Consider the following 18,190-nt stretch of genomic DNA (forward strand, 5'->3'; position numbering starts at 1 on the left):
CATTCGACGAACGGGCGAACTCTGCTGCCAGTGTTACCAACTGCAACGCGTGGAACGTTGATTTGTGGGAAAAACCAAGGTACGTAGAGTTTGTGACAAAAACTAAAGGTAAGGTCAACCTTACCTACTGCTCACAATCAGCTGCTTTGCGATCGCGCGGGTCACTTTCGGCTAGTGATGTGCCTAATGAATCTTTAGGTGAGATTCATTCGTATGAATCTTTCACCTGAGATTCATTCAGATTGATTCATGAATCTTTTGAGATTCAATTCTTCAAAAGTTGATGAATCTTACGGAACCATAATGAATCTTTATGACCCTCTCTCCACCCATTGTGTGGTCTTTACTGCTCTGTTCTTTCAACATTCATGAATCTTTGGGATTCATGAATCTCTCATAAAAAGACTCATAAATTTCTAAAATGATGTCAAGAATAATTCAGATTCATGAATCTCTAAAATGATGCCCAAAATAACTCAGATTCATGAATCTGAATCGGAATTGCACAACTCTACTTTCGGTGGTTGCTATGGTTTCGCAGAAAATAAACAATCCTGTCAATGGCGTTTGTTTTGCAGGTGCTTTGGCGATAAAACGGAATAAAACGTAGATTATCGGTGAATAAAGGATGCGGGCGATACCAAAATGGGTTGAGAAGATTCACGACTCCACCGAGAAAAGTGATGTTGCTAGGTAAGCACATTTGAAAACCTACTTGTGCCAGTAGTAACATTGCCGTCTGTTCATCGTTTTCAGCATTCACTCGATTTGCTACCATCCGGAAGGTCTGCAGCTGATTGTCGGTGCAGGTGATAAGGTACTCGTATATGATCCGATCGATGGCAACCTGATAAACTCGCTCAAGGGTCACAAGGACACCGTGTATTGTGTGGCGTACGCGAAGGATGGCAAAAAGTTTGCATCCGGAAGTGCCGATAAAACGGTTATCATATGGACCCAAAAGCTGGAAGGATTGCTGAAGTACTCGTAAGTAAGCGGAAAACATTTCTTTCGATCCCATGGTACAGATTCATTTTCATCCCACTCCAGGCATAACGATTCTATCCAATGTTTGGCGTTCAACCCAATCTCGCACCAGTTGGCCTCGTGTGCCGTATCGGATTTTTCTTTCTGGTCACCCGAGCAAAAGGCGGTGCAGAAGTACAAGTCCGTCGCCCGCATTAACGCGTGCGCCTGGACGAACGATGGGCAGTACATCGCGCTCGGGTTGGCAAATGGAACGATCTCGATACGCAACAAGGCCGGCGAGGAGAAGATTAAAATCGACCGCCCGGGCGGTGTGAACAGTCCGGTGTTCGGGTTGGCCTGGAACCCGCCGGCCACGTCGGGCTCGTCGGACATTCTGTGCGTGATCGACTGGAGCCAGATGCTGTCGTTCTACTCGCTCGGCGGTCAGATGATTGGGAAGGAACGAAACTTTGGATTCGATCCGCTCTGTCTCACGTTCTTCCCGAACGGCGAGTTTCTTATTGTGGCTGGCTGCAATAAAACCCTGCAATTGTTCACTCGAGATGGAATCCGCCTGGGAATGCTCGGCGAGCAGCACGATTCGTGGATATGGGCCTCGGCTGTGCATCCGGCGGGGAATTGTGTGGTACGCATTGTGCATGTATTGTTGGGTGCTATCTTTTACGAATGTTTTATTTCCCTTTTACAGGTTGTCGGCTGCCAAGACGGTACACTGGGATGTTACAACCTTGCTTTTAACACCGTCCACGCGCTCTACCGCGAGCGTTATGCCTTCCGAGAGAACATGTGCGACGTTATTATTCAGCACCTCGTGTCCGGCCAGAAGGTCCGCATCAAATGTCGCGATCTGGTGCACAAGATCGCTATCTATCGCAACCGGCTAGCGGTGCAGCTTCCGGAGCGAGTCGTCCTGTACGAACTTAGCTCGGCCGAAAACCAACCGATGCACTACAAGGTGAAGGAGAAGATTGCCAAAAAGTTTGACTGTAGCTTGCTGGTCGTGTGCGCCCAACATCTCGTTCTGTGTCAGGAGAAGAAGCTACAGAGTCTGGACTTTAACGGCACCATGCAGCGTGAGTGGATGATGGACAGCTTCATCCGGTACATAAAAGTTACGGGTGGTCCGGCCGGTCGTGAGGGCCTTCTGCTTGGACTGAAAAGTGGGCAAGTGTGGCGTATTTTCCTCGACAATTCACTGCCAATTTTGGTGACAACGGTCTTGTCATCGGTGCGCTGCCTCGATTTGAACGCTTCCCGTACGAAGCTGGCCGTGGTGGACGATGCCGGGAGGCTTGTGGTACGTGATCTTATCAACGATACGATGCTGTATCAGGATGCAAGCGTAAATTCGGTCGCCTGGAACACACACCTCGAGTCGATGCTGTGCTATTCGCACACGACCGGTGGGTTGAGCGTTCGTGTTGGATCCCTTCCTCCCCGAAGTCCTCAAACGATGCTGGGAGTTGTAGTTGGATTGTGTGGGGCAACCGCTTTTTGCCTCCGAGGAAACGTGATGAGCAACGTGCCACTTGCACTCGGTGCAACCATGTGGCAGTTTGTAGAAGCGGGACTTTTTGAGTAAGAAACATTTCTAATCCGGTGCCCAACATGAGTTGCTTGAAATGATAACCTTTTTCTCGATTGCAGGGACGCTTATCAGGTGGCATGTTTGGGTGTACCAATGTCTGACTGGGAAGGGCTTGCCCAAGCCGCTCTCGATGCGCTCAACTACCAGGTCGCCCGTGATGCTTATGTAAAGGTGCGAAATCTACCATGGCTGGAGCTGATCAGCGATTTGCGGGAGCGCCAAAAACGTGGTGATACGTCCAAAGAAGTCCTACTTGCCGATACGTATGCGTTTACGGGCAAGTTTAAGGAAGCTGCCCGTTTGTATCAGAAATCAGGCAACAACAGCAAAGCCTTGGCGATGTACAGCGATCTGCGTATGTTCGATCTGGCGCAGGAGTTCCTCAAGGAAGGTAGCGCCGCTGATCGCAAGGAGCTTATCCGACGTCGTGCAGAGTGGGCTTGTTCGGTGCATGAACCACGAGCTGCCGCTGAGCTGCTACTTTCCGCCGGGGAATCGGAGCGTGCGATTGAGATCGTGGCCGAGCAAGGTTGGGCGGACGTGCTGCTCGATATCGGCCGTCGGTTGGCAGCTTCCGAACGTACGCCTCTCGAACTAATCGCAGGCCATCTACGGCGCCTCAAAGCACTACCGTTAGCAGCAGAAATCTATCGTAAGCTTGGCGAGGAAGAACAGGTTGTTCAGCTGCATGTGGAAGCGCGCGACTGGCCGGAAGCGTTTCGTTTGGCGGAGCATTTACCGAAGGTGCTCCCATCAATACATTTCCAGCACGCCCACTGGCTGGCCGAGTCGGATCAGTTTATCTCAGCCCACGAGGCGTTCATACTCGCGGGAAAACCGCACGAAGCGACAAAACTGCTGCGAAACCTGGTGGAATGTGCCGTTTCGGAGGAACGATACCTTGACGCCGGGTACTACACGTGGTTGAGGGCGAAGCAAGCTTTGAAACTGCTCGCAGACGGGGCGAACATGGAGACGCACGATACGTCAGTTACAGAGTATCGATCACTGCTGAAGCTTTCCTCGATCTATTACGCGTACAATACGATCAACTCGTACCTGAAGGAACCGTTTACGAGCAGCCCGCCGTTGACACTGTTCAACACAAGCCGGTTTGTTGTCAATCAGATCAATGGGACAATCCCACCGAAAGGAATCAGTTTGTTGTAAGTAAAGGTGGTTTGAAACAGGCCATTTTAGAGTTTACCGGGATCTGTATCTTTTTCTTTTTCTAGTGCCGTTTACTACACCCTTTCCAAGCAAGCAAAGGTACTCGGCGCTAACAAGCTCCATCTGCAAGTCAACAACAAATTGCAATCGTTGAAGGTACCGACCGGTATCCAGGAACAGGTGGACATCAGCTACATCACAAGCCGTGCATGTCCGGGTGGTTTCAATGACCCGGAAGAGCTTCTGCCCATGTGCTACAAATGCTCCAACTATAGCCCACATCTGCACGGCAATCGATGTCCCAATTGCCAGCAGGAGTACGTCTTCTCGTACGTATCGTTCGAGATTCTCCCACTGGCAGAGTTTATGCCGGAGAATGGAATAACCGAACAGGATGCGGAGAGACTTCTGCTGGCCCCGCCTAAGAGTACTAACTATGGTCAACAGGATCAATTTATACAGGAGGTAATATACCCTTATAATAGCGTAAATGTTCCGCTTTTCATCTTATGTGTTTTGCGTTTCATTCCAGGATATAATCGATACATACCCATCGACGCTCGATCGCGAAGCACTGCGAGCGATCGATCCGCGGGAAGTTATCATCGTACGAGGACCAGCACCCCTAGCGACGCGCTATTACCGCAACCTTCTGCCCGAGCTACAGATTACCGTGTGCTCCGAATGCAACCAGGTATTTCACTCTGAGGACTTTGAACTACAGTTTTTGCAGAAGGGCCACTGTCCTTTCTGTCGCACTTCGGACGAGAGTCTTATGAACTAAGTGTGATCTCGTACACCAAGGAAACCATTCCGTCCAGTGTGGATATACGTTAGATTTAATCAAGTGCACTTATAATGTTAGATGTGCGTGAATCGTCGCACAAGCTTTATGGGTTTGAGTGAAACCCAACCTGTTTTCATCATTCCAGTTTTACATTTCACATAAAGAACGGTACAAAGATGTTTTAATTTAAAATATTTATTGATTGACTCACGCCTATATTCATAACTCATGCCTTACTGAAAGATTAGGTTTTATTCCGTCCGAAACCTTCAAGAAGCAAATTCCTCTGATGTTAAATAAAAATATTAGTATAATTTTCATAAGCCTTTGATTTTTTTTTATAATTTCTCATTATTCTCTCGTTAGAAGAATTACTTAAATGAATAAAAAATTGTTAAAAAACTAAAAAAAAACTGGAACTCGTTTCTGATTTGCATCATTCGGCACGTCTAATCCTGCGGAGTGGCATTCCTTTTGATCTCAATCATTGCGGCAAAACAGTAATCCTCGTTCTTTTTCAACAAACGTATTGGTAAATTGGATTATTTCATGCCCAGCGTTTGGTCTCTGGGAACAACAGGGAAATTCATACAGAACAGTGAATGTGGGTGTGTGTGCAGTGAATTTTGTAAATTTACCCCTAATTACGCTTCCGTACCGGAAGGCAGGCCACGCCAGAGCAAGTGAGGCGGGAATACCGACCGAACCAGTGTTTTTGCTCTCGATAAATGATACCCGGGCTCGATGATCAAACAATACGATAAATGGTATGAAAATTTGTATTTCTCATTTAACGTGTCAGTGTGGTATATGTTTTTTTCCCCACCCGTATCCAGGGAAACGCTACTGAAACTCTTCCGGAAGAGCAGATGTGGGTTGGATGATAAAATACATACCTCCAAGCGATTAGAAAGATCCATTTCGCCCTCTCCACAGAAAGTGTGAAGCTCGAGGTGTTGATGGGGAAAATTTGTTCCAACAGCTGAGAACTTACCCTTTGTTCAAACTCGGCCAGGATGTGCTTGAGGCTTTCTCCGATTGACGTGAAGAGTTCGTGCCTAAGAGGGTGTAGATTTCTTCTGTGTGGGTTTGCGCTGGTGCCATTAAAGCAAAGAGAATCCTTCGAAAATAAATATGTGCACACTTTGTACATTGATCTCGTAGCCGGTAAGACAAAGATTTCTTCGAAGTATGATGCAGATCAACTTATCTTTATGTTTTATCATTTAAGACGGTTGTCTTTTTATGCAAAAATTGTTTGTAAAATCTAACTTGAAACGGTTCAGTTACTTAACACATTTTCGTTTCATAATTCATTTTTAGGAATTTTTATTTATTTTTAGAAAATTCTTCTTAAGTAGTTTGTAAAAATCCGTTGATGCCTGGGCACTCATAACGATGCAAATGATTACCCTGGAGAAGTATTTCATCAATTCAAATTGCCCACACTTACGCATGATTATCATCAATTTCAATATGATGCCGGCAAAGTGATGATTGCCGCAGCGAACGAACCCAAAATCACACCTCTTTATCCATTTTGCATACCTGCGGCAAACATACATGATTGCAACATAGTGCCGATCGATTTTAACCCACCTCACTCTGCTATGATGCCACCGTAACAATGGTAGGACGAGTATTCGAGTATAAATTCCCACAACAACCAGCTCGTACAACCGGGATATACAAAGTTGGGCTGCAAAATGGATAGGAAATATTTCACACCACGGGACCCTTTTCCCCATAACTGTGCTGGGGCCGGGGAAATGGCCAGCCAGCAACAAACTTTCACATAAAATCGTAACAAATCGTCCGAAATCCGTCGGCCGGATATGGATAAAATATTTATTCCGGTCGATTAACCAGCACATCGCTTTCGTTTTACTGGAGTGAGGCTGGAGGGAACTTTTCAACTGAAGTGGAAAAACTTTCCAAGTTTCCCACTAGCTTGGGTGGGAGAAGGGCGACGCGATGGGGACGATTGGCATATCGATGGAATATCAATTCGATTGAAATCGGAGGGTGCCAATCGTTTTTCCGAATGAATGAACTACTACGATTTGATGTGGGCGATATGTTTTCGATAATTTTACGCTTTGCAATTTGACATTTCTATTCTATGCATATTTAATAAACATTTAATGTAAATATGTTGAAGGTCATTGAAAGAGCAGAATCCGTTTTGGAGTAAATCAGGACTCCAATTGAAACGAGAATATGTTTTACTGTGATTAATGTTCTCAACGATTTCTCTACATTATGTCGCGATTGACCCACAATGCCATTGATGTGTACGTGAACTCCCTAAGAGAAAGTAATAAAAAAGCCACAACGGGAACTCATAGGATCATCATTTAGCAATCGTCATGTATTTTTATTTCGTGTTGTATCTACTTGCACTCGTATTCTTTCCTTCCATAATAAAATGCTCATATCCTCGAGCGCGGCACGTGGCGTTCCGCAGGACGACAAGGCATGGAGGTAAGGTGCCATTGTTTACACCACGTGCCACGTGTCGCTTGTTCAACGCCAACACCCGGGGAATCCTGCGGGGCTGATAATAGGCAGTCCATTAAATAAGTACTACTGTAATAAAACTAGAACTCTTCGAAGGGAGACACCGGGGGAAGGCCCGGATGCGCCAGGATAATTGTTCCGAAATGTCTTCCGCCGGAGGCGTGCATCATGTCGGCCCCGCCGGATAAGTCGCTACATTTTTTTAACCGCTTCTACAGAACAATGTTCCCGGCGACCGCGAGATTTACTATCGCTTTAATCCGGGATTACGGACGCACCAAAAATATACCCGAAGTCGTTGAGATTTTCCACGTCAACAACGAGCCCTGTTCTCACCATTGTGTGTTTGTTGCTTTGGCACGGTGTGGTTAGGCAATTCTGCCCCTTGAACACTCGTTGGGAAAAGTAAGGACCTTGCCGGAGGACATTTAAATCGAGCATTGTTTGCCGCTGAAGAATAACCGGCGCTTGTGAGAACATCGTCACAGAAAATGTTACACGAGGATATGTGTTTTGTACAATCGAGCCGCCAATCCATTGTTTCGCCACTTTTTCGCAAGTCAAGTGTCTAGAAAGGATACACTTTGGGAGGAGTTCAGTTCCCACGACATTGGAAAAGCGTTAAGCCATGGGTTTTGTTGCTTCTTTTCGAGGATTTAATGTGGACATAAAAAGTCAATAGTGTTTTCGAAAGGTTTTAAAATATGTGTCTATTTGAAGTATAGTGGGAGGTCAATTATTCGAGGTCCACCCGGGATGATCAACGTTCTACTGTATGTGAAATCTTTTCTAGTTGAAATTAGAGAACCAAAACATGCCAATATTGTTCAACAGACACAAATATTATGTACAATGCATTCAGATTATTGTACTTCAACGATTGGTTAAAACAAAATCATTATTTAATCCTAATCCTCTTCTAATCTCTAAACCAAATTCAAATTACAATCTTGAATAAACGACATGAACACATGTTAATTAAAGCGACCTTCGTGTATCTAGGATAGAATTGACTGTATTCACACAGTACCTAAAGTTTAGGTAAACAAACCAAATGCTCTTCTTTTAAGACATAAAACACGAGCTTGGTGACACAGAATGCCGACAGAAATGCGAACATGTGTAATGCATTCACTGAATTGTAAACTAAACAAGACGTTCAGCCATCCGGGACACAGGGTTGGTGAGTTGTGACCGAAATGCATGTCGGGACTGTCGGGAGAAGGGTAGAAAAATCGTCCTTGCCAATGTGACGTTGTCGGCAAACCGCCAGGATCAAGCCCCCGACGTCGCGGTATCGTTCGCGTGCGTAATATTGTAATTTGATTTCCCATTCATCCTTGCTTCAAACGGTTGCCCGTGTGATGGCACAATCACGCCACTGATGACGATGCCCGGGAGATCCTTCCGTGCGGGGAGGAATCATGGACGGTGGAATCGAAGGTGGCCACCCTCCGAGCGGGGAATGGTTGAATCAATTCGTCATTTCGTCACTTTTTCGTCATGTCAAACAGGAGCCGGGTTTCGGTGCGAGTGTGATTCCGCCGTGAAACAGAGGGTGGACGGTGAATTATTCGTCGACGTCCGGACACGCCGAGATAATCGGATTTGTGCGGGGTGTGGTGCGGTTGTTACACGGTTGGTTGCATCCCCCACTCCCGGGACAAAGAAGGATACATGGGGCACCGACGGTGGTATTGAATACAGATAAACTTCACAAATCAGCAAGGATGGTGGTGCGTTTGATGTGTTGGTTGTGTTTTGGAGGAAACAACGGGCACGTATGGCATGCATAAGGTACCCTCTTTTTGGAACCCGATGAAAAAGGACGTGCTCTTCATGAAAGCAGGTGACCTACTGCTTCAAGGCTTCAATCTTTCACACAAAGCAGAAAAGATAACTTTGTTTACGACATTGACAAGATTGCTGAAAGAAAGATCGACGATGGAAAAGTCGGATACTTGGAAAACTTTTCCCAGAACATCTTTTATGCGTAAGTAAACGTATACAATTTGTTCTGATTGGCGCCACACGACCCTGATGAACTTTTGTGAGAAATGTTTTCGTCATTCGGTGGCCTTGTCCCATACGTTTTCGATCGATACGAAACAGAACAAGTGTATGATATAAGTAAGAAGTTTACTAATGGCGTTTTCTATACCAGAGTCATAAAAATACTCGAATAATTTTCACAACTTATCTAAACAAATTGGTAGCTTTAATTCAGCCATCGCAAGTTAGTAAATTTGTGTTTCTTAAATGATTCTAAATCAAGGCACACTGCTCTGTCATTCCTTAACAACATTATTATTTTGTTTTCCCTCGTGAAAAAGACGGTCGGAGTGTTTCCTCTCGAGTGAGTCTTCCGGTGGATTAATCCCAGCGGGTAGTCAGCCAACCGAACAGAACAGACCCGGAACCGGGTCCGAAGGCGGATGTTGTTCCTGTATTTTCTGATGAAGCAATCGCCCAATTTGATTCAATTTAAACAAAATCTTTTGTTCACCATTTTCGCTCGCCAATCGTTGCCCAAGCGAAGAAACGCGGGCTCCACGGCGGGCACGGAATCTATACAGATGCCAAGGGAATGTACTATTTGCTCGAAGGACTCTTTCGTATCTCTTTTTCCTAGCTGGAAACCTGTCTTTGTTTGCGATGGCCCTAGAGATAAATAAAAAAAAAACGGTTCGGTAAAACTCCGTGAGGAATCGAAAGGACGTTTCGAGTTTACTTTCCACGCCCCCCGACAAATCCACCCACGGTTTTCTTTTCGTTTGCCACGGTTGCGCAATGAATATTTATAAGGAAAAATCTGTTCTCGGCTCCGGATTCCAATGGCGGCCGTCCGTGGAGGTTCGCATACAGCAACCGGTAATTTGGGAAGATACTACATTTCACTACCCAACCGGGAGGGTTTCCTTCCGAAAGAAGGAAAGAAAGTTCCGGATGTTACTGGCGCTGGGGGGAAAATGGAGAGAAAGCGAGCAGTTCGTGGTATGAATTTTTTATTGTTTTCAGATTCGGTGGGGAGACTGAAAAGAATTGTTATTCAATATACTAGTCGGTCGGGTAATCTACTTGGTTATACTATAACAGTTGGTTGTTTTGTTACAATCGGATAGCAATGGAAACAAAACAAATGTGTTGTTGAATAAATAGTAACGCAGAATATTCTACGATGTTTGTTGTTAAGAACATTTATTTCTGTTATTTACTATATGTTGATAATTGAATCTATCACTAAACAAGTTTTATAAAACATATATAAACTTCCTTTTTCTCACCTCAATTGAAAGGGTTTGGTTCACCATCGATAACAGATTGTCCTTGCAACAAACCACCCACATCCGGGGTAGAGAAAAATAGTTCAAAACGTGAACCCTCATGGACGTTGGTTCGTTCTGACAACTTTTAAACGCTTTACGAGGGAGAGCCTAAACCACCACCGTAACATATGGAATCAAAAGGACCCGAAAGGCTTCCGTATTGGAAAAAGGCTGCCAAGAAACTATCGACCCGTTGCCTCGGTACGAAATCTAATCATGATACGTCGATGTAATTGAATCAATCACAATCGACAATCGTCGGATGGGCAGCGATGCCGAAATGTGTGGTCGCCCTGACGCTGATGTTTGTAATTATTGTGACAGTTTAATGAGCAGGCGGTTACGTTCCCAGCCTCCGCCAAGGGGCCACAGATAGGGCCGTTTGCTACCGGAGCCAAAAAGTCCGGGTTGGGCTTTGACCGAACCGGTAATTATTTCGGAATCAAAAGGCCAACATTCAGAGCCATCGTTTCGCTTTGGATGGAAAAAAGGGGAAAAATGTTGCCACGTTTATCACTTTACTTGTCACAACAGTTGCTAATTCGTATGGTTATGCTGCATGCCTCGCTTTTCCTTCTCTCTGGCCCTGTGTCAGGGAAGTGTGTGCATCCCAATAATAAAAAGGGTGCTTTTTATGTACGCTGAACCGCGGCCTTTACCGACAGATTTTTCCGTTTCGGACGTTGTGTTGGGTGGATTTTGGGAAGCGTTGGGTTTTGTTACCGAGACTAGATGCAAGGCGGTGGCAATTATTAGATTAAACCAAGATGAACGATAAATATTTGAGTTGATTGAGTGATTTGAATATGGGAAGGAATAGTCGCAACCCTTGTCGTGAAATTTAAATATTAACTGTCTTCTTGCTTGAACGATTTAAACTTAACAATTATAATGTTTGAACTATATTACACCACCGATACTTAGTAAAACTTATGCAACTATAAACAATAAGTGATAAGAGAAAGTCAATCACAGGAAAATTTGCAAACAATAAATACACTCCTACTTCCCGTATTTTCCCAATCAAATCGTCATTCCTTGATGGACAGTTTAGTGTTCCGATAGAACCCAAACCAATGTTCGAACCTAATCCTCTTGCCCCACAGAAATGAACAACGCTGGTAAAGATTCGTATGTACCGGTTTATTTTTTACCAATCATATTGCTCATCAAAAGACAAAAAAGTTCAAAGTGCAATCGGAACGCGAAATCGTGCGCACGTGCGTGCATCGGGAATGGCATCGCAGTGGTGCAAATTGATTGTATGCACAACCACGATGCATCGCTGCCTTCGGTGCAATCAAACACGCATAATCAACGCGGCGGGAAGGCCGTTACAATGGCCGCACGGTTCCTACGTTTGGCGAACGCATCACAGGGTGTCGGTTCGTGCGTTGCATTTCAATCAGAAATGGTTGTGCAAGCGTTGAACGGAGAATTGGAGTAGTTTTTCGATCGGTAAGGTACCTGGTAGAATTGGGGAAATTTTAGAATGGAATGGATATCGATTTATTGAGACGCTTCTTTCGAGTACGCACTGGAGGACTCCTATAATGTTGGCAACTTATGGAGTGGTGTGTTTGTAAAGCAACTGATCGAAAGAAATGAGTTTAAGTGAATTGCGTTTGTTGATTTCCAATATTTGTGATTATTGTTTTTTGTAGAGCAATTTATAACACATGGAAATGAGACAACAAATTTGAATGCTTTCTATTTTTTGTTTTCATCTTGGATGAAATGGTTGTGTTTAGATCATTGGAAAACTTCCTTTCGCTCAGAGGAAGTCATAAAGATCCCTTGCTAACGACGGCAAGTAGATGCACAAATTATTACCAAAGGTTCCTTTCAATTTGTTCACTCGGGTATATTATAAACCGTTTATATTTTACGTTTATCTATTCGGAACTAGTCGATTGTCCCACCGATTGCCATAAGTTTGTGCAACGTATTGATAGGTGTGAACAAACACCTACGGGTAGCGCATTGTGATCAACACCCACATCGTCTCCGATCGACCGATCGCATAGGGAAAAGAACTGTAATGGTTGTTCGTACATCTTTTGCTGAATGCAGCCTGGCATGGCCTGCTATGGCAATGTAACCGATACTTCATTGGAACGGTTGGAAACGGGGGAATGGGCCAGCGGTTTTGCGGATTGACGGGCCACCGGATTGAACCTCGAGCCTCGGTCGGGAAATGTGAAACCAAAACGGAACTGTCCCCCGGAACGGTGCGTCGGCAATGCAGCCGGCCGTATGTAATAACCGATCAAAAGGGTTTAACATATGTACACACATAAAATCCCATGTTTACAGGTTGATTTACCGATTATTGTTATTATTTAAAGCCGCTCCTGCTTACTGGTGTAATTCTTTCGGATCGTCGATTTTTCACTTCCCTTCTCCTCACCTTCAGCACTAAGTTGCTGAGGGGTGTGGGTTCGCGGGGAACTGAATTTGTTGCGCCAACGATCTTTTCTCGCTTTCCTTCAGCCTCCAACGCAATCGATTCGATTCGGTTCGCGTCGAAGTGAAGAGAATCCGGATTTTAGCGCGCAACAGTACAGTGTGTGGCGAAATTTATAAAACTTAGATAAGCTATAATATTTCACTTGTATAAATGAACATATAAACCAAGAGACTTACGAACAATCAACAATTTTATTTTTCAACTAAAGTTTTCAACTTTATTATAGAAATTTCACTTTAGGGTTCAACATAAAAATGGAAAATTTGAAAGAAAAACTAACTCACAAAAATTTGCAACTCCAGTTAAGGGATGAACAATTATTTCACAATGTTCCTACATTCCTTGTGACTCTAGGCAACTACTTTGGGTTGCTGATAGCTACATTTTTGATCTTCGCAACTTCTCCCCGGATCGATCGAGTGAGTTCTGTTCTCCTTCCGACCACCGAACGCCACAGAACGTGGCGCATCTCGTCTGGTGGATTATTTGCTGCCCGTTGTCCTTCCGAACTTTGCCGACGTAAAATAAACCCCGACGATGATGTTCCCCGATGGAGGGATGCACATAGCGCGGGCCAGGAATGACTTTTGCCACCCTTTTAACCTCCCGCATGTACACCATCTCCCTTCCTTTCCCAACTACTTCACACCAGCCCATTCGCGCGGACGGGCGCACAATGCAAATATGAGGAAATTTATGATTGTTATTTATTAATAAACATAATTTACGATTTTCATTGCTCGTCGCCGGGCGTGTGTGTCGTCGCGCGCGGTCTTTGCAGCTCTGAAGTCGTGTCGGCCGCCGTGCCGGTTGTTCGGTTTATTTTTCGCCCTCGTGACCAGTTGGCCAGCATGGAAGGAAGATGATGGCGGTGTGATTCCTGCTACCAAAGGTGTACAGTGCCAAGTGCACTTTACAGAAGGTGTACCAAATAGTCACAGCGTTTATATATTTTTTTGGGAATATTTATAAGTTTAAAAATAGATTGAGCAAGAAAATTATGAAACTTGATATCATGTTTGGGTGTGGTGTTGTATGATATACAGGATGGGAGTAACTAAGAGATAGAATTTTCAACATTTATGATTATAGTTTAAAGTGAAGTTCAACACTGAAGGTGTTCGTAGGCTGTCAGGTAGGTCTCGAGCATCATCTCGAAATATGGTTTAAATTCCCACTTACTTTAAGTACCAAATAAGTTTTGTAGAAGCTCGCTTCACACTCAGCAAGGAAGAATAAGTTCACCAGAGACGATCGGCGTTGAAATTGATGATTTACGTACCATTGAATCGACGCAATCCTCGACAGGGCAGCTTACCCTTGGTCACTCCTGTTCGAGAGTACGTGCGCCCAATGAAAACCAAAACGCCGACAGCGACGGCGTCCGTTGCACCTCGGGTCGGCCATTTTGCATGGTCAATAAATTAGGGAGGCTTCCTTGCTGCCCGGAATGCCTTCGGTTGTTGATAACAATTGTGTCGGCGTTGCGTTCGCAGTCGGACAACAAATCGCACCCATCGTCTGCGTCATAATTTGTGCGCTTTAAGTGCTGCGATTGCTGTGATCCGTAGAAAATCGGAAAGGATTTTAAAGCATAAAGAAGAGAGCACACGTCACATTTTCCGTTGGCCACACGAGAAGATGATGCTTGCGAGCTGGGGTTTTTTTGAGCTGGCTACCAGCAGACAGCGATACAGTCGAGAGGTCTTGGCTTCTTGCTTTGAGGACAGGATTAACCGGTAAGGATTGACTTCCGATGGCGTTTTGTTACCGGGGCTTGATTTTACTATTTTTCTGTTTCGTAAGGACTCACGCAGTCGTCAAAGGACTTTTGCGTATTTTTTCAAACAGGTTCAGAAATGATATTCAAATGTTGCGAAGGGGTTTTTCTTTTTGCCAAATCGCGTTTGCTTTCGCTGGGGGAAGTTTATTGTGTAGCATATTTTTGAGGAGGAATCTTGAAGGAAGTAACAACCTGGACGGTTGTCTGGAGGAGAATAAGGGATTCAATTGGGCATATTGACGATTGATTTCGAGCAGATGCTTGAACGCTTTTTTGTGAAGTAGTCGTAGTTTAACCAAAATCCCCCTTGTGTGAAGTCCTAGCCTTGTAGTGAGTCATTTCACACTCGTCTAAGTAGAAAGTATCAATTCTAAGCATTCCACTTGGATGCTTGACTATGTATTTCAACGTGCAATTTCTCCTTTCGTTACGAACTTCTCTTCTGATGAATTAGTGGTCGTTAACACCTAACCCACATCAATGTTGACCAAGGAATCGGCCAACAGAGAAAACATATTTGTTCTCTCGAAGTGTTTGGAGCGGGTCTACTGCAAGACTGTCCATTGCCAGACGCTTTTGCTCCACATTCATGCTCGCGCTCGTGATTAATACGGGTGACCATTTGTCACGCAGTGCAACCAAATGTGAGTGAAATGCAATCGATCTCAATCTGGACGTCTTTTTTCGAGGAGGTGGGCTTGGAAAGTATGTACTCGGTTGTCTTGGGGGAGTTTTAAGCTCTAGATGAAGTTGGATGTGAGTGTTTAACAACTTATTTCCCAAATAGTGTCATTAACATTGATGTTTATAACTTCCGTAACGGTTCAGTTTAAATGATTGCAATGCTTGTGTGGAAGAAGGTGATCCTAACGAATATTTTTATTTTAACGACTCACCGATCTTCAAACTACATACAGGGTTCGCTCGTTGGGCAATTAACCTTAAAAAAACCAAAAAATCTCGATAAATGATTTACATTGATTGAGCTTCCTTCATCCCAAAAAAGTACAAGCCAAAGGAAGTTCGTAAATATCACCGAAAGTTCTCACGCCATGTCCTCCAACGCCCAACACCGTTACAATGCAGTGAAATGGGATGAAATATGATGGACTCGGCTGTCCATTAAACATATTACCAACCCCGAGAGAACTGGAGTGCCCCAAAACAAGCGAACGGTCGTTTCCCGAAACCCGGCGATCGATCAGTTAAGTCGTAAGTTTTATCAGCATCCGGTCGTCGCCGTCCACTCCGGCCGCGTCGTATGCCGTTTCATTGCGATTGATTATAATATTTGATTCACGTTTACTGCTCCCCGGGCCTGACCCGGGACGGGAAGAATGATAATGATAATAAAAAAACATCTTACAAATGACCTGTCGCCCGTGTCAGCGCGGGGCGCGAATTGCGTCGATCGGGCGATATTGTCGATTTTTCCATCTAAATCAATTCGATCCACCACCTCCGAGGTTGGTAGGTGGGTGGGTGGGTGGGTGAGTTTATAAGGCCCAAAGCTCCAGACACGAGACCGAATAATCTGCTAGCCGAGCTGCGAGCTGGAGTGGAAAAACACATTTCATATTCTATAGGAGTTTTTGGCTCCGCGGGCATTCACGCTAGATTATAAATTAGCGCTATTAATGTCCGTAGCAAATCAAAGAAACAAACATTAGCCAAATAGAAAGACCAAGGTGGACATAGGAAGAACCGGGGCTGGTGGTGCTGCGAATTGACTGCGGAGAACAGGGAAAAAAAGGTGAGGACATTAAAAAGAGAGAAATAATAACAAATGACAACAAGGAATAAAGTGAACATGGAAAATAAAATGAAAAGTCAGATAGGTTTATGGGAGGCGTAAAATAGAAATGAACAACAGAAAAAATTAATCGACGACGAGCAGGACAACGGTGGAATATAAACACACACACACGTACAATGCCCCGAAACTCATAAGGAAAATGTCCAGCGACTTGTGCCACAACCTGGAGCGATATCTTTATTATTGCTGCTCGTAACATAACCGTAAATGTTTCTTCCAAAACGACTCAGGCGTCCCTTTCCACCTGTGCTCATCCTCCTCCAAGGATGGGATGGGACTTCTACTAGCACTTTGACGACTCTTTCGCTGCTTTTCGTCGCGTTTTGTCTACTCTAATCCTCTCTATTTCAGAAATCGGGAAACAAAAAACCACTGGTAAGTGTTTAAATGTTGTAGGAGCCGGTGGATTACAAGTCTAGGATTTTGTTTCCACCACCTTCCTAAAGGGGTTAGGGAGCGCGGCACGGCAGCACCACCGGGCTATCAGTTTTATTGACACCTCAACATAAAACAGTCCCTCCATCCCGCTGCGGGACGGGCCGTTTCGTTGGATTTGTGCCACCCAATGGTGAAGGTGGCGTCAAACGGTCGTCAAATTGGGCACCTTCCCTTTGTTACCTTATGTTGGTTTTCTCTCCCTCCTCATCTCTGCGCCGTGATTCAGCTGTCTTCGGGCCGTCGTCAGCTGTATGCGGGTTGTAAAAGTGATGTCCACTTCTGGAATGAGGCTGCCACGGGGTAGCAGGTTGATGTTTTCCGCAGCCCTCCGAACAGTTCGACCTCCGAAACGATTAGTCGGAGCGCTTCACTTGTATAATCGATTGTTAATAGGATTTATTGATGGACGAAAGCTCAAGGATGACGGATCCACTCGGAGATTGGCTTCTCCTATCTCACCTAAGTAACGGCGACAGGCTGACCAGAGCTTGAAGCCCGAAAACCGTGGGATTTTGAAGTTCCATCCGATGGTAGGGTTTTGGAATGATGTAAGAATGTACAGTCGTTATTACTCCTAGAGCTCAGCTCTTATCGAGCTACAGCCGATCTCGCAATAAACAAGATGTTAGAACGATGTTTGAAGTTGTCGTTCGATTTTTAAATGCGAGGCCATTATTTATGGTAATCGGAGGATCGGGAGGAGCTTCGAGTGGTTGGATGGCATCGCGCGTTTGGTCTTTCGATTATCGAAAAGGATCTTAATGGGTTTAGGTAAGGAGTTGAGGACATCGGGAAAATAGGAAAATATGTTTGACTTTTAACAAAGTTAATGGTTAAGATAAATTATTCAAGTTCTTTCGAGATTTCGCATGGAATGAACACACGTCAACAGTATGCAAAATTATAGTCCAATGTTTGAATAAATTGAACGAACGATGCCTCGAGTTCTGCTTGCACGCTCACGCTGTAATTATCCTTATTACGGCTCAACAAAAATTCCCAAAGCTTGCTACCTTCCGCCGTGATTTGATGCTGTGTAACTATTTTGACAGTAAGCAAATTGAATTACACTCCCGGCCCTTCGACATCGACGGCGCATCCGGCGAACAGTCGGTGAGGGACTTGATTTTGTAACGCAATATTCGCATAAAGCATTTTCCGTTTTCCCTCACCTTTGAAGCCGCCGTCGTAGCCGGGTGGTGGAAGGGTGCAAAATAAATATAACTAATTACCCACGCCCGGAAACGTGCATCGCCACGTGTCACGTGCATTGAAGGTGTGCGTAGGTGCGAAGGAAGGGTC

At 44.8% G+C, this 18,190-nt stretch overlaps 1 protein-coding gene across 1 annotated transcript; it reads left to right on the plus strand.

The window, feature by feature from the left end:
* Positions 1-552: 552 nt before the first annotated feature.
* LOC131262976 (intraflagellar transport protein 122 homolog) lies at positions 553-4,807 on the plus strand. Its single transcript, XM_058265086.1, has 7 exons — positions 553-693; positions 757-987; positions 1,051-1,615; positions 1,679-2,568; positions 2,638-3,744; positions 3,814-4,213; positions 4,281-4,807. The coding sequence occupies exons 1-7, from the start codon at positions 629-631 to the stop codon at positions 4,530-4,532; spliced, it is 3,510 nt and encodes a 1,169-aa protein (XP_058121069.1). The 5' UTR covers positions 553-628; the 3' UTR covers positions 4,533-4,807.
* The last annotated feature ends 13,383 nt before the right edge of the window (positions 4,808-18,190 follow it).

This window comes from Anopheles coustani, chromosome 2, assembly GCF_943734705.1.
Source record: "Anopheles coustani chromosome 2, idAnoCousDA_361_x.2, whole genome shotgun sequence".
Classification (NCBI taxonomy): domain Eukaryota; kingdom Metazoa; phylum Arthropoda; class Insecta; order Diptera; family Culicidae; genus Anopheles; species Anopheles coustani.